This window comes from Aythya fuligula, chromosome 13 (assembly GCF_009819795.1).
Source record: "Aythya fuligula isolate bAytFul2 chromosome 13, bAytFul2.pri, whole genome shotgun sequence".
NCBI lineage: Eukaryota > Metazoa > Chordata > Aves > Anseriformes > Anatidae > Aythya > Aythya fuligula.
In genome coordinates, this window is record NC_045571.1 from 13,790,816 (window position 1) to 13,814,054 (window position 23,239).

Genomic DNA, 23,239 nt, shown 5'->3' on the forward strand with positions numbered 1-23,239 from the left:
GGAGGTCTCGATGGAGCAGCACATAAGCCTGAGGCCCATTGATGGAGTTCACCAAATCCTCTAAGACATAGTGATTGAAAGCAGATACTGATTATCAACAGCACAATTGCAGACAAAAGCTGAGCCCCTGAAACATAATCCACAAACATATTCACATGATACAAAAACTCAATCTTTTTTTGGATTAACTGCATGGCTTATCCAAATGTATTCTAGAGCAAGGGACAAAGGTTGTGTCTATAAACAGTACATTGGTTTCAGCAGAGGTATTTTTATGTTCTGGAAGTCTTTTATTATAATTTTACAAGCACTGACTGACAGGTCTCTGTGTTCTTGCAAATCCTTTCCAGGCCTGTGGGTGGATTTCTTCTAGCCGCTCTCTGGGGCCATGTGGAAAATGCTTTGGTGACACAACCAAGTCCCTCAGCATCACGGGCAGCTCTGTATCACAGCTGCCAGTATGTTCAGTGATCAACTCTAGGGAGGAGAACCTAACAGTTGGGTAGGGTGGCATTTGAAAAAGGTGATTTTTAACGTGAGGAGTTACAACTGAGTGAGATTTGGGTGAAGGAAGCATGAGTTCACCTGCATGCATCTGCTGGGAGCGCTCTCAGAGGAGCGCCTGTGCCACCCAAGCAGCTGGCTTTGAGCCTGCGTTACTCTGCTGGTGGCAGAGCCCTGTGACCTGGCTGCCACATCCCCTGTGCTGCCCATAACCGAGCTGGTAGGCAGCTAACGGGCTGCTCCATGGCATTTTGTCTTTTGCTTTCAGTAGCCCTTTGGAGATGAGGCACTGCTTGTGTAACGTGCATGTGAGTTATTCGATGTAGGGTTTGACATTCTCTGTCTCCTCTCTTCTGTGGTGTAGAGCAGTAGGTGTTGGGTTTTGGAGGTGGGACAGGCATCCCTGCAGGTCTGCAATGTCTCTCCTGGCTGTGTTCTCCTCCATCAGCCTCTCCTTACCTCGCCGTTTCACCTACTGGTACAAAAGTATATTTGCTCTTTTGGCTGTCTCTGCACAGCTAAAATCACTGCCATACTTTTCAGATCCTGGGCTTGGCCAGGACCGAGTCTAACATGGCTCAACACTGGTATAAAGCAGGCAAGGTTTGCTACTGGGCTGGCTGTAGCACAGCTGAGAAGAGAATTTGGCCTAATAGATGTAATTTAGCAAGGTGACAGTAGAGTCCCACACTCAGAGTCCCTCATAATTGCTGGAGAAGTTGCTGAGGATTTGGAAACCTCTCCCTTTCCCCATGGCTCTGCCCTGTTCCCAGGGGAATGCAGGCGCTTGTGGGCTCTCATGTAATGCAGCTGCACAAGCTCATTTTAAGAGAAAGCAAGCCACTGCTTCACATCTGCTTTAGCTTTTTGACAGTTTTCTCTGGCACTTGTGTGCAATTAACACTGCTTTTTTGTCTTACGGAGCCGATCCTGTGGTAGTTTGATTTGGACAGTAGTTTGACAGCCAGCAGCAATTGTACTGAGAAGGGTTGCTTCCCTTTGCAGACTGTGTTACTCGTTGTCCCTCAATTTATTGTCTCACTGCTACTTGAAAAAGAAAACAAAATCATTTTTTGGGCCTGGATCCAGCCACAGGGCAGAGGATGGCTTAATGAAACACATAAGTGGTTGTACCAACTCCAGTTGGTTTATTTCTGTGTATAAATTTAAGCACACTTCTAAGTATCTTATTTTTCTTATTCCAGGGTTTCTGGGTGATAAATGTAACAGCCTGTAGGCTTTGCCCATTGCTCCAAGAGTGAGCACTGATAGTAATGCTGTAGCATGCTTTGTTGCTGTGAGAGCTGTGGTGGGAATGTGGGAGAGGAGTCAGTCCCTGGCCTGTCCCTGTGGAGGTGAGGGATGAAAGCATTTGCTGCTTCAGCAATTGCAGAGCAAATTCAGTTTAGCAGCATAAATAACCTTACCTCCCCATGCTGCTTTGGGCTGGTCTGTCTCTGCTAGGTCTTGTCAAGTATTAGTTTACTGATCTTAACGTTTCCAAAGACACCAAAGCGACTGCAGTTTTGCTAGGTTCCCCTAGAACTGGAGCAAGAGGATGCCAGGGGGAGGCAAATTGCTCGCTCCCTGCCAACACCCAAACAGCTGCCATCAAGGCACTCAGCTGCAATGCTGCAAACCAGGCCTGGGCTCTGGCCTGGGCTGAGGATTAGGCTGGGTCCCCCTGGTTTTGGCAGAAACTGAATAATCCTAACCCTGAAAACCCTTTTTAGGGTTAAAAACTTTTTTTTTTTTTTTTTTTTAAATTTGAGTGAGTGTTTTCCAACCCACCCCAGGGAGAACACTCTTTGGTGTAGTCCTTGCCCAGCTCTGATCTGACATGATTTCCAGGGAGACCTGGGATCCTGATAGCTTTATGAAAAATGAGAATTATGTTCGTGTAGCACACAGGCACTTTGAAAAAATTATTCCTGACTCCAGAGAAATGGCTCATACATTTTAATGCTGCTATTAGAAATTGAATCGACAACACTTATTCTCAGTGGAAATTGCTGTGCAGCTTAGGGGAAAAATATGCAGAAAGCAGTGGTGGAGACTTCAGAGAGCTCTTGTCACTGTGAGATGTGTGCGCTTTTGGTGCAGTGTTTCTGCTGAACAAAAAGAACAAGGTTTGATGTTTGTATGCCACAGAAAGGGAAAGCAGAAATGCGTGGGCCAGCAGCACAGGGGTGGCAGCAGCAAGGGTTAAAGCATTAAAACAGCTTTGAGACTGAAGAGCAATGTGTGCTCAGATCTCACACAGTGATGGGGAAACAATGGGCTGCTCTGGGCTTGCGTGTCCCTGACTGTTGTGGCAATATTGCACACAGAGGCTTTGTTGCCTTAATAAGTAAGTATAAAGAAACAGAGCCGGGTGAGTGCTGCCTTAAACTGGTGTGAGAGTGAAGAGCTTTTGAGGTGCTGAGGGGATTGGTGAAAGGTGCTCCTCCTGGGGAGATGGCGTCTGAGGAGGACTTTGTGTCTGGCTGCTGTGCATCAAGGCTCTGCAGCTGTTGAGCGAGGAGAACCTCACTCCTGAGTCTGGAGGAGGAAGAGGGACACAGCTGGCAAAGTACTCATGTATTCATTTAAGCTTCAGGCTCTTCTTGAAGTCTGGATGATTTCTCTGATTTTGCCGAGTCTTTGTATTTGGGAGTCAGTTTGGGAAGGAACAGCCAAGGCAAGTTCAGTAGAAGCAGAGCTAGTGGTCTCCTAGTCCAGCAAGGTTTCAGACTTCCATGAAAGAGGAGATGAGCAAAGAGCCTGGCTGAGCAGGGTGGTGTGCAGCTGTTAAATGAACAGGGCTTTCATGAGAGACTTGAAGTGCTGATTTGCAGAGTATTAGCATGAACTGGCTTAAAGGAACTCTGGCCGCAAACTATGCCTGGGAAAAGGGGAAAGTTAAATGACATTTGTTTCAGCAGAGGAAATGGGTGACAATGCAGGACCAGAGCAAGGCATCTCAGGAGGTTGCACCATATCTCCATCTTACAAGTGTGTGGGTGCTTGTGGGCCTCCTCATGCTCCTCAAATGAGTGTCCTTTCCTTGGCTTGTCCTGGAGCACGTCCCTTGGCAGTTCAAGTGAATGCCGATGTAGTGTGATGCAAAAAAAGTAGTTGTGAGTTTGGAGTCACTCCAAGGTGAAGGGTTTTCACTTCTGCCCTTGCTGGTGGTGCAACATGGCTCAGCCTTTTTTTATTGGTGTCAAGCTGCAAGGAAGCGGACCCCTTCCTCCATTTTAAAACACTTTTTTCAGGAGTTGGAAATGTAATCAAACCCTCCCAAAGCAGAGAATTACTGAGAATAACTTCTGTGGCTAATCCAACCCCATAGGCCTCACTGGAGGGGACTTTGCAGCTTTGTTTTTCCTTGTAAAGAATGCACAGCATATGTCCTGACAATTAGTCAGAGTGCCCAAAAATACCCCGTCAGCCCTGCAAGCTGATCTCCTTTGGCTCTTGGATCTGAGACGGACACAGGGTTATGCACTGTGGGGCTTTGGGAAATGTTATTTTTAAAAATAACCGTGTAACAAGGGTGATTTGGTCCTTTCAGCCACCAGCGCCATCTAACAACAGAAAGCGTAGATAGCCAAACGCTAATCTTGCCGGAGGCGACTGTCCCGTGCCTGAGGTAATGGGCTGGTTGTTCTACTAAACCCATATGCCAGGGCTGGCTCCCACCAGCTCTAAATCAGCACTCAGGACATGGCCTTGGTGTTCGTGCTGAGTTCGGGCGGTGCTTTGATGGTGTGCTGGATGCCAGGGAGTCTTCCCAGCTGGCATGCCAATGCCTGGAAGGGCACGTCCTTCTCATCGAAGTGGTGGCCTACCTTCACCCATAGCCAGGCAGCGTGCTTCTGCCTAGCCCTGTTCCGAGAATCATCTGCTTTACCCATCTCTGACCACCCCAGCTGAAGCTTTGTGTCCTCAGTGTCTCCCACGTGCTAAATCCCTGGAAGGTCTTTTGCCAGGATCATGGTCCACCCACAAAGAGCTCCTTTTTCTTCTCTCCTGAAAATAAAATAGCAGAGGTGGGGTTTGGGCTCAGCATGCTGTGTGTTCCCTGCCTTTGGAAGAAGAGCATAGGCGTAGCCTACGGTGCTCACCTCGTCCTTTTGGCTGCCAGGTCCCGTTGAATGGACGCAGCAGGGTGGCAGGGCTGCTGGAGGCCCATATGGTGGATGCCGGGGAGCTGCTGGCTGGGTAGCTGCTAATTTCTGATCTGTAATGGGTAGATCTCCAGTGAGGGTGAATGACCCAGCTTTCAGGCAGTGATGCACATAGCTGAACTTCCTTCTGTGCTCTCCACAGTGAGCTGTTTAACTTCACGGGGGGAGAGCACCACTCAGCCAGCTGCTGTGCCTATGAGAAGTAACTGAAAGCAATTAGCAGTGCAGAGAGCATAAGGGAGGTTGTGAAATACCATTTCAGTGAAGGCTCGCTAACTACTCGGTGAAGCCCCAACACGAGCACTTATTGCATGGGTATGGTAAGGTTATATTGCTGTGAGTGCTCATCAGACTTCGTCTCTCCTGGACAAGACTGCCATGCTGCCTGGCCGGCATCAGCATGGTGTTTATTTGACAGGGACTTCAGTTATGCTTTCAGTTGTGAAGCCAGCGCTAAGCCATGGGGGGAGGCTATGACTTGCAAACCTCTGCCATGTCTTTGACTCCACCGGTCATTCCTCCTGCATGTGACTGCGTCTAAACTTGAACAAAGACGTCTGCAGTCAACCAGGGCTGCCCTAACAGAGCTCAGCTGTCCTAAGCACGAAGCTTTGAAGTAATTGCTGGGGGAATGATGGTTGTGGTGCAGCTCACTTGGCCTCGGGGAGGGTTTCCCCAGAGATCATGTGGAATCCATCTGGTGGGAGCGCCGGAGGTAACTGAGAGGCATCACACCCGGCACTGTTGAAGCAGCTTAGCTGGAGGTTTGGAGCCAAAGCTCTGGGCACTGTGGTGAGCAGAAGCCCCAGAGCTCTTCATGGAGTTTTGAATGAAGGGGCCTGGCCGGTGTGGGTGAGAGTTTGGCTTTGAGATGCTAAACTGGGGACTTCTTCCACTGATACAAGACAGGAGCTGAACAAAACCTTGCACCTACAAAGCAGCTCTTGATTTATACACATGCTCTCCTCAAGCCTTGGTGTCACTTGGCTTTCAGCAGCCACCAGAGGTCTGCCATGTCAGCAACAGCTGACAGGAACAAGTGCCAGTCGGGAGCGTGTGTAGAGGGGAGCTGCAGAGCAGATGGCAGCAGGCAAATAAATTTGGAGCTGCCATGGGAATAATCCTGGAAACAGTCCAGACTGTGGATGGAGGCAGATGGGAAAAACCCCGTTTATGTGTCTTTCCAATTTTGCTATTTTTCAGATCCCTTTATTTCCAGCTCCATTATTTCTGGGCCATTCTTTTCTGTCTGTTACTGTACCCTTGTCCTTATTTTTCTTTTTTCTTCTCCATCTGTCTTTTCTCTCTCTCTCTCTTTTTTTTTTTTTTTTTTTTTTTTCTTTTTTTTTGTACTTACATTATATCTTAGTTTGTGGAGGGCTACCCAGCCTGTATCTACCTTCTTATAAATTTATCCCCAATTCCTTTGCCCCACATGTCCATAGCTGATCCTAAAAGCGTCCCTTGGCACTGACAAGCTCAGCACATGGACCTGACCGTTCAGCATGGAAGGAAGGGAAACACCTGCGGTGCTTTTGCTGTGTGCTGCCCGTTTCCTTTTCCACCTTCCCTGTGGGAAGTGGGATCCCATGGAGGATGGGCTGAGCTGGCTTCCTGAGAGCATGAGTCTTGCCTGATGGCTGGTATGTCTGTCCTCTGACACTGCAGTGATGTCTTTGCTGTCAATGTGGCTGCCTCCCTTGTGAACCAGCCCGTCTTATGTTCACGTGAGTTCACCTGCAAGATGCATCAGTGGTGTACTGAATGCTTGGAGAGCTGGATCAGCCCTCGGTGTCAGTCCCGGACCCTAATGCTGCTGGTGTTTCTGTGTCATTAGAGGGGAATAAAAAAAAAGCGTGGTGCGGAGAGCTGTTAGTGGAGCTGTTCATAAAATTTGTTTAGTTTCTGCCTCAGCAGAGCCAAGGGAAATTTCAGGTCTGCAGTAGGCTGGGCAGAAGGAGTGCTCCCTGCTGTGGGAGAATGCACACTGCATGCAAGCTACGAGTGGATTTGAAGAAAAAACAAAACCAAAAAAAAAAAAAAAAACCACACCTGAATCTGCAGTTACTTGAAACGAAGGAAATGTTTGTGCAAAAGTTGGGAGCAAACCTGGATGTGGGGTGCTGAGGCCTGTGCTGCCTGATGCAGCCCTGCCTGATGGGGCCACGCAGGTCCTGTGCTATCACAGCAGCCCTGACAGCCTGCAGGACGGAAAGGCTGGGGAATGTCCTGCAGCCCCGGCTTTTGTGGGGAGCCCACTGAACCGTGGCTGTGCTTTTCTGTGCATGTTTTCTGTTCATTGCTAAGCAGAAAGTAAAGTGTTAATCCTAAGGTGGACAGGTGCCCCCCTCCTGCTCGTATTTACTGCTGCCTGCTTCTTTCTTTGATGATGGTGACTAATAGTTCATCAATGCCTGGGTTATACTGTCTCTATTTAGGACTTGCAGCCTGTTGAGTGACAGTAGGATGTGTGGGCAAGCTGAGATGCCCAGACCTTTTCTGGCAGGATTGTTAGGGCAAGAAAATACTCTGGAAACCACAATGTGAATCATTTGTCTATCCAAGCGGATGACACTATGCACCAGCCATGCTGCTCTGCAGGCAGACCTGCATGGTGGAGTGACTGTGTCCAGACCAGCTCCCTGTGGGGCTGAAAACCTCCAGGACAGATGAGGTTTCATGATAAAGACCTGAAAACCTAATCCTGTGTGTCCTGCTGTGCACTTGCTGATGTGTTTGCAGTATGCTTTTCTCTCTGCCCAGCTCTGGCAGAGCACGGAGGCACGGAGGAGATGGGAGCAGAGACTTCATGGTGATACTGCACGAGGCCATGCGATGTGCCCATGAGTGGCACACACTGTCTGCAGGCACTGGCAGGTGCTCAGGCAGGGCTGGCTTGCTGTCTTTCAGGGGCAGGCTTTCCTGCTTGGTGGCTTCTGCTTCATGCCATGTTTCACAGGGCAACAATGTCCCTCCTTGTTGCTTGTGCCGTACCTTGCATCACCAGAGCGTTTAATCCTCTTCAGAGGGAGCTGGGCTTGCAGGGAAGAAGGAGGTTTATAGGGGGATATGGGAATTGCTCAGGGTCACATGGCTAAAACAAGCCAAAACAACAAGAGCAGCCCTGTCTTCTCAGCAAGTGTTGTTCCCATCCATCTCCTGCTGTGCTGGCCCAGGAGGCCACAAATTCAAGCAAAAAATGGCCTTGTTAGTACAGATGGCTCTGGGGGATTGCCAGGGCCTCTGAGCTGTGCAATGAGATGCAGCTCCAGGGAGGCTCACGCTGCAGCTTTGCTGGCATCAGCAGGGCTGGGTCCTGCTCCTCTTGCTGGGTCAAGCTTCCTCCCTGCCACCTCCTCCAGCTCGTGCCTGTTGTCATGCTGCAAACACCCGTGCATTTGTGCACAAGAAGCGCTTTGATGGCCAAGTGTCCATCCCTACTTTCCGCATGACTCTGAGATGCTGCCACACTGCAGCTGGACTGCAGCCACCTCTGGGTGGGACGTGGCAGCTGCTGGCGGTGCACAGCAATGCTGTGCTGCTTTTCAGGGTGGGGAGAAAAGGTTACTGTTTGTGATTGGGAGCAAAGGGTATCCTGGGGAAGCAGGAAATGACGGCCAGGTGGGAGCACGCCAGCGCTTTGTGTAGGGAACTAGAAAGGAATGAGAATGGTTAATGGTGCAAACTCGACATGCATTGCCAAAAATGAACTCATGTCTGTAAATATTACACTGCACTCAGCAAGATTAGCACAGGAAAATACCAGTTGTTAGGGTTCCTGTTACCATCTGAATTATGCAAACAATTTGCTTGAGTTTATAGATGAGCTGGGGCAGAGTAACGTAGGGTTTTTTCTAGCTAAAGTATTTTGGTGCACTAGTATGTTAGCACATTTCCCAGCCTCATAGTGCTACACAAGTGGATCCATGCCATGCTGTTTTGGGACAGCACACTGCCAAGTGTGGCCTTTTCCAGGCAATGCTGAAAACTTGGGAATGTCGGAATGATGCCGACCTTTCATGTGTGCTACATGGGGGCTGTCTGATGGCCATAGAGGCCTGGGGCGGTCACCAAGCCTAGTGCTGGGGTGAAGGCTCTGTACTCTCCGCCCCACAAACACAGCTGAGGAGTTCCTTGGCACCTCTGGTGGGCAGCAGTGACATGCCCAGTGCCAGGCTGTTTGGAGGCCAGACACCACCGCGATGGGCTGTGACTGGAATGATAAACATTGGCTGTCAGGGAGGCTAACTGCCTTTCCCACGGCCATGCGGTGAGTCGGTGTCAAGGCAGGATTAGCAGCTGGGCGTCCCTGGCCACGGCCCCGACCACACGTGCTGCTGCTGACTGCATGACCCAGCACACGTGTGGCCATGGAGCTGGCTCTGCTGCTGCAGCCTGTGTCTGCATGCAGGAGTGAGCCTGGACGAGAGCTCCCCCTGCTCCCTGCCATAGCTTGGGTAGAAGTAGGTCACCAAAATTCCCATTGTGCTACAGAGCTTTGGGGACACCTGAGCAGAGAGGGCATAGTTGTGAGCCATTGCTCTCTGTAATCCTGTCATGGAATGAGCCCAACCATACTGTTAGATGCTAGAGAAGCCCAATAATCATGAAACCTGGCTTTTAAAGTGCTGCTCTTCAAGGACTCATTCGCTCTGGATGATTAATGCCTTGAGGTTCCTTAGGGTAAAAGCTGGAGGAGGACCAGGTACGGTAGTTTTACTGGCAGTAAAACTTCAGCTTGCCTCTCATGCTGAATACAAGTCCAGCTCCCAGGAATGTAGCTACTGGTGCTTCTCCATAATCTCTGCTGGGTCCCCCAGCATGCAACCCTTGGCTTTTCTGGGCCCTACAGCCAGGAGACAGCCCCTCATGTATGGTCCAGAGCTGGTTCCTTAGACCGCAGCCCCTTGGCCCTGGGGACCATGATTCTCCTCTTCCCTTCGGCAGCAGCGGTGCAGAATTGACGCTGGGTCTGTAATTTAGCTCAGGACTGTTATGAGACACAATCTAGCTCTAAAGCCAAGGCCAAATAGTACTAGCATGGGGTCAAGTTCCTAAGGCACTCTCTGCCTTTGGGACTAATTTGGGTGCTGAGTAGCTGGGCAGGTATTTGAATGTTGCCTACAGAGGTCTCTGGATCCTATTCTTCTCTCTCGGATCACCTAAAATGGTAAGAATTTTCCAGGGGGATTAAGGTTGTGATCTCTGGGGAGGGGAGTGGACATCTGGTAGGAGTCCCGTCTGTATTAATAGCCTCCGTTTAAATGTATGTTATCAAAAGAGGCAGCTTCTAATCAGCCAAGAGACCGTGCACCCTGTTGCCTCAGGGGCTGCCTGTGACTTTGGGCTGTTAATCATGGCTTTCCACAGGCACACAGGTAAAGTGGACATGCTGCGGTCTGCATTGTGGGAGAAGCCCTGCGTGTGAAATTACTGCTGAACAGGGAGGAAGGTTTTGCTAACAGAGAAATAACTCTTTTAAACGTGGTCTTAAGTCTCTGCAGCTGTAACTAATGATGGCAAACAGGCTTGTAACCAGTGTGTGGGACTGGTGCTGGGAAGAGCATGGTGGCATGGGCTGTGCGCCTTGTAAATGTTGTAAATGTTTACTCGTTTGTAAAATGCACTGGGTGTATGCTTCGTATCTGCTGCGGTGAGAGGGCTGGGGCTCAGCTGTTACTGGGGGAAGACTGGGTGAAGGTGGGGGATGGCGCCTCTCCCCGCAGCCAGTTTGTTGTGGCATTACTGCCTGGGGCAGGGGAAACCTGCAGCAGAAGCCCAGCGGGTAAACCCAGATGGTTTGCTCTGCTCTAGTGGGCGGTGTGTGCTTGCTCCCTCTTCTGTGTTTATCTTGCAGATCAAAGAGGTCGACTCTCTCCAGTAGTAATAATATAAAAACCTAATTTTTCCTTCTCATTAACACTGACAGTGCATGTCAGCTCTGCATGAAAAACTTGACTGATTCTTAAAAACTGATTTTGTGTGTGCCCAGCATGTATTTACAGCCCTAGGTGACAACATCCAATTGCAGTGCTATTGCATCTCTTAATGGGACGTAGCCCAAGGGGTGGACATGCCCTGGAGTGCAGGGCTGCAGCTCCTGTGGGCATCAGACCAAGCTGCTGCACACTCAGAGCTAGGGGGCCGTGGTGCTCCACACCTGGCCGGGGGCACAGAGCTTCTTAAAAGTTAGGGAGGGAACTCAGCTTCATGTTAAGCCACCTGGGACAAGGCATGAGCGTGAGGCTTCTTGCATGGCATGTAACTCGCTTAGGATTTGCTTGTGTGAGGCAGATACGCATTATGTGATATCTGTCTCCAATTGATATTTGACTTCCATGGTATCATTTTTTAAACATCTCAAAGGTGTTTAAAAAGAGCAATTCATTCAATTCAGATGTAAGATTACATTTATTTGCTCACTTCAGCCCACCAGACTGACTGATACTGTAGCATCACTTCATTCTACTTCTAGTTCTTTCTTTCTTTTCTTTCTCATGTTCCTGTGGGGAGATGTTCTCTGGGGCAAGGACTGGGCTTTGCTTGGTATTTCAGGCACTGCACTGAGATTATGAGAGAGCCGAGTCAGAATTCCTGCATTACCAAACTCCCTGGACAAGTGACTGGGGCTGGTCACAAAATCTCTAGCTCCGTGGCAATGAACACAAGCCAGAGTAGCCAGTTTTAAACTGAAGCAATGACAGCAGTGATAACCTGACATCCTGTGCACTTTTCAGGGGGTGCAGAAATGCACCAGCCTTCAGGTCTGTGTGAAGGCCTTTGTCCAGCCTGGCTGCTGGTCCTGCCACCTGAACCGAGGGCAGGGTCTGCCCTGCCAGCATTCGTTGTTGTGCTTGATATAAAATACTAAAGTGTCTGCTGAGCAGATGCTGCAGCTGGAGTGCTGCCACCACCAAGTTTTAGCTCCATGTCCTTTCTTAGAGCAGCAGGGAGCCCCTTTCCCTGGCACATCACCTGGGGGATGCCACAGCGCTTGCCCCGGGACAGGAACCCCGCAGCCAGAGAAAGCCTCGTGTCAGGCTCCTGGGGACACCTGGGCATGGTAAGGGCACCTAGCTACTGAGATGGTGCAGGTCCGTGCAAAGCTGGGAGTGTAAGAGAGGAGAAGGTAACACACAGGTACTGAACAGAACTTTTTTGGCCTTGACTGATTTAGCTTGTTTGGAAAGGTTTGGACTTCATTGCTTAAACTCTGCCTCGGTGCTCAGGCCTACTCTAGGCAGTGGTGCTGTGCACTCCGAGAGCTTTGCTAGCCTTAGCTGAGCTCTGTAGTAAGTGTGAAAGTCAGCCCTGGGGGATGTGTTTGCAGGGTGTTTTTAATAGCACGTCCCTGCTCCCTGGGGAACTGTGAAGATTTAATAATGATTGGGATGTGCTCAGACATGGTGGCAATAGGACCATAGGGAATGATTTTGGCAACTGCCTGAGGAACTTGGAACCATTCTTGTTCTAAATAAAGAAGATTCTATTTTATCATCAGACTAATTTTTGAATTATAGAGTATGAGACTTGCACGTGCCCCAGCCTGGCAATGGGAGAGCATAGCTCTCCGCTCTTTACTGCCAGCCCTCCCAGTGAAAATGACCTGCAAGTGATTTGCAAAGCCAAAGGAAAGAGAGAAATGTTTGTTGTCCAGGGCAGTGTGCCTGTGACCTTGAGGTGCAGTTCTCAGCATTGCTTCTCCTTTCTGATTAACAGGACGCTTCTTTTAAGGGTATTCCCTGGTATTTATAGCAAACCACAAAACATATAGAAGAATGCTGAGAGTAGCGACTCGGGTGACACAGCAGCAGATACCAGGTCCTGAGCTGAAATAGGCAGGTGCTGTCACTGCTTGGTGGCATGGGGGCTGTGTACTCGGTCTGCTCAGAACAACAAAGCTGACAGCCAAAAAGCAGTTGCTCTTTCCCTGTGTGCCCAGTACCCCAGCAGAGGGTTAACAGCTTCAGCCTCATCTTCCTTCCTAAGCGACAGAATAGTCCGTAAGGTTTAAGTACAATTTCCCTGGTTGTTTTCAGAGACCGCACTTGAAGTTCTTCCTTGGTGGTTTATCACATTTAAACATATCCCCCAGAGACATTAACACATATCCTGTGCTAAGTGCTTTGCTTATCAGCTATGCTTCAGCTTCATTTGCTGAGCACTTTGATTTCATTTGTTCTGCAAACCACTGTGCTGCTGTGTGGTGGTACACAGCCCCGCTGAACTGGGATGAACCAGCACGGGGCCGTGGGAGACAGGAACTGAAGGGAGCAGCAGGGTTTGTGTTAATGCCATAGCTTTTGTGGGGCTGTGCTTCTCAGGTCTGCACCATTTCCAGTCCCAAAGCTTGCTGTGCTGCAGTGGTGTAGCCCTGACCACTAGCTGGGACAGCTCTGGCTGCTCTACAGCACGGTATCAGCATGACTTGAGGTGCACAGGAAACCTGTAGGGCCCAAATATTTGAGACTTTTGTTTGAAAGATGAAAGGCACGCGTGTCTGTCTGTGGGCCAAGGGGCTGTTTTGCAAAGCTGCAGATGCTCTTTTGGGACAAGTGGCTAACTTGTACCTCTGTGTTCAGGTAAATGTTAGGGTTGAATTCCAGCAGGTCTTTTGTGCCAAATACCCTGATACTCGAGAAGGCCACTGGTCTGGCCAGCCGCCCCTTAGCTGTAGCCAAATTCATCAGGGAGCTACATTTAGACCGCACTCTGCCAGGCTGGTAGGAGAGGGACACCTTGCTTGAAGTGGGGGTAGTTTCTGGTGTGTCCTGAGTTTCATGATTCGTCTGTTTTCCAAGTCAACAAAGACAGGCCATGGTTAAGCTTTGGAAAGTTAAGTGGTGGGAACATGGAGCAACTGGAGCCTGAAGTTATCAAGGAGACAAACATTTCCAAAATCATGATAAATCATTTCCAAAATCTAGACTCAGAAAATGTATTTATTTGGTTACACAACAAATGCCCGTTCTGTTCTGTCTGCCTCCTGTGAGAGGGGACTCAACAGCATGGGGGAGCAGCAGCAGGGTGCCAAACGTTTCTTCCTTGGGGCAGCGTGCTCTGAAGCCATGATGGACGTTTGTTCCACCCCAGGGAAATGTCCCTGTGGTCCCAGTGCAGCTGCTACCACTACTTTTGGGCTCTCGTCACCAGCCCCTGCTGGGCTGCTCCTGGGGGAGGGTTGTAGGGGACGGTGTGGCTGGTGTGGGCTCTTGGCAGGGGTGGGCAGACACACATTTGCTGGGACAACACGGTCAGTGTTTGTGTGCTCATGGCAGGCAAGAGGACAGAGGTGGCTTTCTAGGTCTAGATTAGGGCAGGGGTGGTTCTGCTGAGGGCAGAAAGCTCCTGTAAGAGCTGGGAACAAATTCATGCCACAGCTTAGGTATGAGAGGGGCTTTTGGGTCCGTAAGATGGCACAAGGTGGGCAGAAGCTCCTGGGGCTGCCAGGAGCTTCTAATTGTCTGTGGGGCTCTAAAGCTACTGTGATAAATGTGTGTCTCACGTTAGCAGATGATGCGTTGCACGAGAACACTGGATCGTGTTACTCCCTGAGCCATATGCTCACAATTACATCTGGTTGAAAGCAACCCTAAACCTGATATCAGGAGCGTTTCGATACCATTTGCCCTGGACTCTGTACAACTGCGTTTCTTCTAAATAAAACCCACTCGCTTGATACAGCTCTGCAGGGCTGGCGGTGGCTCACATAGTTTCCATGTTTCCCAGCTGTTTGTTTGTTTCATTTACTTGAACCGGCACAAACACAACCCTTGGCGTAGTTGTCAGCAGGACGTGGCCGTCTCCTGACCTTGGCAAGGCGGCGTTTCCAGCCCTGGTCCCCACAGAGCTCAATGCTGGCCAGCTCGGCCTCTGCTTCAGTAAGTTGAAGGGAAGGGAAGGGAAGGGTGTGAACCCAGCCCCTGCCTCTGCTGCTGCCTCCCTGTGTCAAGTTTCTCTCCTCAGGATCCTCTGTACTGTTTTCTGGAACAGAAATGTTCCAGCTTGCTCCACTGCCTGGGCTTGCAGGGTAGCAAGTGCCCGGGTCAGGACGTGTTTGGTTTGATGTGCGTTTGTGTTTGCTGAGCCCTGCTGCTCGCAGAGGCAGCAGCAATGATCCTGTGGGCTGGGGCTCTCGTGCCAGTGTCAGGCTATCAGGATGGGCTACACAGTTGATGGTAAATCTATAATTACTGGGCTGGGCAGGTGTCCAAGTGGTTGTGTAAGCGGGTCCTCATGCCATAACAACATGGTAGTCCTGCCCACGCAGCACCCAGCAGCCAAGGGCAAGCACTAGGGGACCCACAGGCCTTCTAGGGATGACAGCTACCCTAGAGCATCTTCTCTACACCCCAAAACCCCAAGATTGGTTCTGATTTATACCGTTGTGCTGATTTCTGCTGTCACAGACAGCAAAGCAGCCAACCACAGTGGGAGCGATTTTGGTCTCAGTGCTTTTTGACCCTGAAACCAGGGCTTGACAGGGTCCAAGGTGAGGCTATGCAGGGAAGTGTGAAAGGCCTCCTGCACCTAACAAGAGGAAGCAGCAGCAGTTTATATTGCCTGGCTGCATCCTTCTCTCTTTCACTCCGTGCCAGTGCTTCAGCTCCATCGGGAAAAGAATAATTAAATTTCTTCTTGACGTCCCGTTGCCAGACTGCTGCCACGGCTCCTGTCCAGTTACTGATGAAGGTTAAGGTTGCATCCCAGCTTGCTTGTAGTACGGGGAAGCAGAGCTCTGCTGAGCTGGGGCCACAGGCATGCAGGAGACACATGCACGGGGACTCGTATATCCTCCAAGGGCTTTTGCAGCCTTCTGGGCTGGGCTTTGCTGGCTTCCTCTGAGGAAGGGCGTGGGGAAATGAAGAGAGCTGTTACTTAGCAGAGGTGGTCTGGAAGGCTGAGCCTGGGTGCAGGCTGGGGCAAGTATCTGTGGAAAGTGTGAGCTTATATCTCTGGCCAAAGTGGAAAATCCTCTGGTCAAGAGACCCCCACACCCAGCTGGGCTCGCAGCTGGAGCATTAGCCAGCTGGCCATGGGGAGCAGTCATGCATTGGGCCAGTCCTGCTGGCATGAACTGAAGAAGTTTCTTTAAATGTAAGAATGTAAAAGGTCTTTTCTTGTTTTTCCTCATGACTTTATATGTGAAAGCCTAGTGAAACAGGCAGCTGGAAGCTGCACAAAAGGCCTCGGAGGGCTGCAGCGGGCTGCAGGCTTAGGCTGGAAACATGGAAACTATTCTGCTCTTGGTTGGCGGTGATTTCTGCTCAGATAATGCCGTGCCTCAGACGGGATCTTGCCAGCCCTGCAGTGGGCCTGCCGTAATGAACCAAGTCGCTCTGAGTGATTACGTATCATTATCCTTGCTTGATGTGAAACGAGTAAATAAAACAGTTCAGTATCCTTCCTCTTAAGAAGGTGATGGGGGAAGACTGTTGTGTGACTCTGCTCCCCTCTCCAGCAACTGTGTTCCTGGAGCCATGGAGCAAGCAAGCTCGCCAGCGCTGCAAGCACAGCAGTTTGCACTCCAGGAGGCAGAGAGCTGCATTTTTGTGTTTGGCCAGAGCCCATCCTGCCTCTCTGTAGGCAGAAATTTAGCATTTGGATCTTGGATGGCTATTAAGGGAACTGAAAATATTTGCGTTACTAACACATTGCTTATGCTAAGTGCAGCAGCAAGCATAGTGCTTGCAGGAGGCAGGGCGGCCCCTGACCTTGCTGAGCTCCGCAGCACAGCCAGGAGCCAGCCCACAGAGCTGAATGCTCTAGCCTACGTTTTTCTGAATTCCTGGTACTTCTCTCCCTACATCCTAAGTGGCAATACACGACGTGGGACATGTCAATATGTGACATCCTTTACTAGGTGTATGAGTTCATGATTGATGTGATTGAACGCAGGTTGTCTACTGCAGCCAGCCTCTCTGAGCACGATGGTGTTAGCCTATTCTAGGCCCTAAAGGCAAAGCAGGAGATGCCTGGAAAATGCCTGTGCAGCTGGTAGAGAGCTGTCTTGTTTTGTAAACCATTGAGCTGTCTGATAGCACCGTTGGGGCAATTTTTTCTGTTTTCCAGAAGCTGCTTTCTCTAGCAACAAGCCCTCGAGGCACATAACCCCACTGTCTGCTCGTGGCTGAGCCATCTTGGGTCTGGACAGATGAGGAGTAATGGGAAGAAGCTTGAGCAGTTATCAGGGCTTCGGTGTTCTAACTTTACCCTTTTTCCTCTTGCAGGGCCCGGCAGTTACACTGTGGGCACCATGTCAGAGCGCTTTGACTGCTATTACTGCCGTGACCCGCTGCAGGGGAAGAAGTACGTGCAGAAGGAGGGCCGCCACTGCTGTGTCAAGTGCTTTGACAAGATCTGTGCCAACACCTGCATTGAGTGCAAGAAACCCATCGGTGCCGACTCCAAGGTACGGTGAGGACTCCCAAAAGACTCATCTTATGGGCAAAGCACTTGGAAACATAGGATTTATATTTTTTTTTTTCCAGTTTTTCAAGTGTTTATTGCTTTATGTTTATGGCAATAATAACATACACCTAAGCTAGAAGGAACAAGATGACATGAAAAGACCACACTTATAGAACCTTGAATCCCAAAGCTTGAAGTTTGAAAGTCCAAGGTGAATTTAAACCCCGCATATCTGTAGCAATTTGAATGCGATTATAAGTAAGGCCCTTGTGCCAGTGCTTTTGGTTAAATGGCCTTCCCCAGCTGCTCGCAGCTGAGTTGCACCCTGAAACACTGAGTGCAGCCCTGCTTAAGAACTAGTTTTAGAGCTGCTCAGCAAAAGAAAAGGGCTTATTGCTCACTTTGTTTCTGTTTGTTGCAGGAGCTGCATTTCAAGAACCGTTACTGGCATGACACCTGCTTCCGCTGCTTCAAGTGCTACACATCCTTGGTGAACGAGCCCTTCATGCTAAGGGAGAACAACAAGGTCTGGTGTAGTAACTGCACTGCCACTGAGGACGCACCCAGGTGTAAGGGCTGCTTCAAGCCTATTATTGCAGGTACTGGTACTAGCAATACTGATATGAATGCTGAGTGCTGTTCTAGGGCAAAACCATGGAGGTTAAAAGAGCTGTGCAGGCTGCAGTTAGGAGCATCACGGTGAAAATCTGCAGAACTACTGAAGTGGTACACGTTTTGACTGCTGCTCTTACCTGTCCTTTGTAGACAAGTATTCAAAGGCTGCATTGCAGTTAACCCTCATGTGGATTGTTCACCTTAATAGTCAGTATTAGGTAAATTCTACCAAAAGCATTGCTCTGCAAATGAAGATCCTCTTCTCAGAAAGGATCTGGTACCTAACTGACTAAATGCCTAAGAAAATCTGGAAGGCCCTGGCTAGTTGAAGTTGGATGTAGAAATTAACAGTGCTTCCCTTGTCCATGTTATGATTAAGGTCCTGTATGGGCAGGTCTTGCCTACAGGTATGTTACATTGCATGAGGTGGGGAGCTTGTCACAGGCCTGAAATCCCACCTAACAAGTTATTTCTGTCTGTTGTAGGAGACCAAAACGTTGAATACAAGAAGATGGTCTGGCATAAGGACTGTTTCACTTGCAGTCAGTGCAAGCAAGTGATTGGATCTGGGAGTTTCTTCCCGAAGGGTGATGACTTCTACTGTGTCTCCTGCCACGAGCATAAATTTGCCAAGACCTGTGCTAAATGCAAGAATGTAAGTCCTTCCACTTTGCAGGGGCAGGTGCCAGAACTGGCCCTAACACGTCTGTTAGAAGCTAGGAGAGTAAACCACCAGACAGATCATCTTGTAGCTGTACCATTGCTTATGTTTCTTCCTTGAGATACTGGTGCAAGCAGCTGGTAACGTAATAATGTGAGAGCTAGAGGCTGTGGCACATGAGTACTTGAGTAGGGTGTAAATCTGTTGAAACAAAGTAAGCACAGACATATGCTAGCTTTAGGGAGGGCAAGGCTAAGAAGGTTTATAGCTCTCTAGCATGTATTGTGTATTCAAGCTACAAAACAATGTTTTGCAAAACAGCTGTTGTACACTTTTGCAATAGATTAATGTAGAATTGCAGTGTCATTGCAGGTAAAATAAACTCTTATGAAAGCTCCAGGCATGCAAGATTTCAGTCCAAAGGAACTTAAGTGTTGCAATATTTCATTTTAATGAAAACTTTCAAGTGATCTTCACCATAACAAAGCTCCCCTATACCATACACCCCATACCTGTGTCACCTATTCTCTTCTGTACTGATTCTGAATCCTCTTCCCTGCCCTTTTCCTCCTAGCCCATCACTTCTGGAGGTCTCACTTACCAGGAACAGCCTTGGCATTCAGAGTGCTTCATTTGCTCCAACTGCAAGAAGCAATTGGGTGGGAAGCGCTTCACAGCCGTAGAGGATCAGTTTTACTGTGTTGAGTGCTACAAGGAATGTGTTGCCAAGAAGTGTGCTGGCTGCAAGAATCCTATTACAGGTATGTTGCAATAAATGCAGCTTGAGGGCGCTGGGTACTTAAAGTCAGAACTGTGATCGCCAAAGGGATGCAGCTCAGAGGCCACCAACACCAGAAGCAGTTCAAATATCCCTAGCCCTTTTCCAACAATTTATATAACCCATGTGCTGTTGGATGGAGGCTGAATTAGTAACTGAGCTCTTAACCTTTTGAACTCCTCAAATTTACCTCCAAACTGTCCCAGGTAGAACTGTTCCCACTTCAATCTTAGTCTTGGAACTGGAAGTCTAAAAAGAGCAGTGTCATATTGCCCTAAATTGACAATTTGTTTAACTTCTAATATATTTTACATGCCCCAGTAAGTGACTGCATATGAAAATTGCACAGGACTCAGCTCTGAAATGTGTGCATTATCCTGCTAGTCCTGTAAGTCTTGGATTTGATTCAGCATTTCAGAGCATAGATCTGAGCTTGTAAGAACAAGGTAGACTGTTTAGCCCAACCTCTTCTTGCTCTGTCTTGACCTTTCCATTAGCTTGACTGTTCCCTGGGAAAAAGATCCAAGGGAAAAGCTAGTTGTAGACAAGCCGCACATACCTATGCTAAACTGCCTGGATCTCTCTAATACAGAGCAGCAAACAGTGCAGTTCAGTTGCATTTTGGGCTAGTATTTTAAATGTTATAAATACGGTCACACGGGAGGCAGAAAGAATGGGATCTGCTGCTTGATGGACTAACCCAGCCACGGGAAAAGCTACTATCGCCGTCCTATAATTGTTTTCTCTCCTAGCAGGATTTGGAAGAGGAACCAGTGTGGTTAACTATGAAGATGAATCCTGGCACGATTATTGTTTCAAATGCACAAAGTGTGCCCGTGGTCTGGCCAACAAGCGCTTTGTTTGCCATAATGGAAAAATTTACTGTGCTGAGTGTCCCAAACGACTGTAAGGAGCAGACAGCAACTACTATAAAATGGATTTTAAAGGCCTGCTTTTCAAAATAGTCCTGGTAAAGGTGCAGGTTTTGCATGTTAAGAATTTTACCTTTTTCTGTTTGAGCATAAAACAGACTAAAATAGCCTAAATATACCAGGTTTAACTTTTGAAGCTCCTGCAGCAAGAAAGCATGTACTGTTGCAAAAAGCTAACTTTGCTTTCAAGTAACTATTGGTGTAAAGGCCTGAAACGCCATTTAGATTTAGCATTAGAATTCCAAGTAGTACCATAATCTGTGTGTGGCTTAAACTTAAAAAAAAAAAAAAAAAAAAAAAAAAAAAAAAAAAAGCTAATTTTAAACTTTAGTATACATTTAAGCTCAGAACTTACAATGAAGTGTTTTTAACAAGGCATGCACAAGCCTCAGCACCTTGGAACAGAGATGCAAACATTGCACTCAGGATCAGAGAGGTCCATTATTATGCTTTTTACAAGTACAGGTACATATATATCACACCATTAACAGAAACTCAATATTAACTTTGCTTATCTTACCATACCAAATTGCAACAAGTGTATGGAGTGTCTTTCTCTTACATATAACAACCTTTTGGCAGTACAACTTAGCTTTAGTTAAGTTTCCATAAACTTGTTTTGGTTATGATTTTTGCATGGTTTGTCAAAAGTTTTGCTCACTAGCTTTTTTTACACTATTGTTTAAATGAGGCCATCTACATATAATTATTAATCCATTAATAAGTAGAAAATCTTTCAACTACAGCAAAATGCACATGCATTTAGAAGTGCCTTAAAAATAGCTCCGATGACCATAGCTCTCCTATCGTGTCAGTATATGTTTCATGATTTAATAAAAATGAGACTAGTGCCTGCTTGGAGTCCTACGGTCTGCAAAACTGTTTTTTTTTTTCTATTTTTCTATCTTACCTGATTGACATCGTTTATGGCTGAGCTACTGCAATCAAGTCTGATACCTTGATACAGTGAAGTAGAGAGCCAGCTTTTCTGCCATAGTGTCCTTAAATACATGAGGACCAAAGCAAAAAATTACACAAACTAAAAAAAATACAGAACTGACTCTAGACCATCTGCCAAGAACAACCTGTGTGGAAAAAAACCCCTTTGGAGAACACATGTACAGCAACAGTCCATACACAGTCTACTACCCTTCAGTGACCTGAATGCTGGTTTAAAGTGTTGTTTTTTTCCTCCATAGCAATGATAATACGAAAAAGAAATATTTATAAACCAGATGCTACTACACTCATTCCCATTCATTCACAAACACCTACCAGAAACAGCGAAATCTCTCAGGATAAATAGAAAGCAGCACCTTGCTGTTTTTGTGATGGTTGCTGCTCCACAACGGCCACAGAACACTTCTAGACTCACTGTTAGAACATAAAGATGCTGGTGCTACGAGTAAAAGGCAAAGGCTTGCAGTAAAAAACAAGTCAAAGAATTCAACAGTTACGAAAAATCTTATAGGCATGTACAAACACAGCAAAACCTAAAGGTGTTAGTACAAATACCTTTCCAACCATATAAATGCAACTGCCAAAGAGGCTACTAATTCTGGGACTCTGCAGTGTGGAGTAGTTAGAGAGCAGTACCAGAGCGCATCTCAACACGGCAAGGGGTTGGAGGCTCCTAGTAAGGTAATGTTTAGCATTACAGAAATAAAGCATTGTTCAACTGCAAAGTTTATTTAACAGTGCGCACATATTTACATAGAGCTGTAACAGACCATTCGACAAATAATATCAGCACAGAAAAAAATATCAGCATCTTTGTTAGAGTGATTGTCTCTGCCTGAAATAACTATCATACAAAAATACATTCTTCTTTTTACCTAAGGCACTGCTCTAAAGTCTAAAACAGTTCTAACATATTCTGAATAGCAAATAGTGAGAGCAAGAAGGCTGAGGGTTTCCTATTGCAATTGCAGATGTTGAGGAAAGAACGCAGTTCCAGCAAAAACATTTGCATTTAACCACTTAAAATTCAGCTGCCACTTGGATGATTCACTTTAATTGAACTATCAGCCAATGGTTTATAGCAGGATTTGAGACAGCTATTCTTTAAATTAATCACTTATTTAGTATATCTATTACAGCAGACATAAGAACAAGACTGCAGTATTACTTTTAGTAGCAGTTTTCAGAAGATGCTTAGTTAATCTCTTCATGCTGTAAAAAGCAGGCAAGTTTAGGTTAAATAGATTACTTAATACAGGCTTCAGGGGAAGGGAAATATATATATATGCAGCTTGCAGTCTGTTATAAAGCTAGAACAGGAACACTTAGAATAATTAACAGTAACATGAACAAAACATGACTTCAATGGTCTAATACTGTTATGTACACAATAAAATAATACTTACATGAGTGTAGATAAATAAATCAGAAGGAAAACATTTTTAAAAGCATGACATGTTAAACTGCACTATGACAAACAAATCTAGGTATTCAACATTTTTTGTAACATTAGTGCATATCCTGTAAAATGTTTTGATGTTTTCCAGTAGATTAAAATATATTAGTGATGATACAATGCTGCATTTTGAAACTTTTGAAATTTCAACATTTTTGAAATATTTTGAAACTTGATGTTGGAAAATACAAATTTTTCCTTCTCAATTCAAAGCTGAAGATACTCAATTTTGCATTTAAAAAATAGCATGTGAATGAAAGCGTACAGCTTTTTTCTAGGACATTACAAATGAATTTGAGCTTTAACACCCACTGAAAAAGTCTTATTTCATCAAGTGCCATTTTAGGAGTATCTAAAATCTGACCAGTAGCAAACTGGAAAGTCTGCAGTGGCACATTGCTGTACATTACTGGTATGAAAACAAAAAAGACTTAAACAAGTTAGCGTAAAGTCTGTCAGAGGGAAGTAAGTAATATTTAGACAAGGAAATCCTATCCAACAATTAACTAAACAAATGGAAAAGGAACATCAGCACAATAGTCTCCCTGAAATGTTTCAAGGTGCAAATCTAGAAGTTTGTCATCCCTCCCCTGATGTGTTTTTGCTTTTTTTTTTTTTTTCAAACTTGAAGATGGATAAAGGCAAACAAGCAGCTTTTCAAAACAAGGCCTTCGGTACTTGATAAAACACTGGATTACTGCAGTGCAATCAGATTATTTCCAGGTCTCTAGTGTTCACAGTTCTGTCCAG

At 47.1% G+C, this 23,239-nt stretch overlaps 2 protein-coding genes across 2 annotated transcripts in view; one reads left to right on the forward strand and one right to left on the reverse strand.

Moving 5' to 3' along the window:
• FHL1 (four and a half LIM domains 1) overlaps positions 1-20,349 on the forward strand; it is a 37,105-nt gene extending 16,756 nt beyond the window's left edge. The window contains exons 2-6 of the mRNA XM_032196530.1: positions 16,907-17,088; positions 17,509-17,686; positions 18,188-18,357; positions 18,938-19,124; positions 19,897-20,349. Of these exons, the coding sequence (XP_032052421.1) occupies positions 16,907-17,088; positions 17,509-17,686; positions 18,188-18,357; positions 18,938-19,124; positions 19,897-20,051 (872 nt within the window). The 3' untranslated portion in view covers positions 20,052-20,349. The remainder of the gene's footprint in view (positions 1-16,906; positions 17,089-17,508; positions 17,687-18,187; positions 18,358-18,937; positions 19,125-19,896) is intronic.
• A 1,392-nt stretch (positions 20,350-21,741) lies between these two features.
• Positions 21,742-23,239, reverse strand: part of MAP7D3 (MAP7 domain containing 3) — a 45,743-nt gene continuing 44,245 nt past the window's right edge. Inside the window, exon 21 of the mRNA XM_032196529.1 lies at positions 21,742-23,231. Within this exon, the coding sequence (XP_032052420.1) occupies positions 23,224-23,231 (8 nt within the window). The 3' untranslated portion in view covers positions 21,742-23,223. The remainder of the gene's footprint in view (positions 23,232-23,239) is intronic.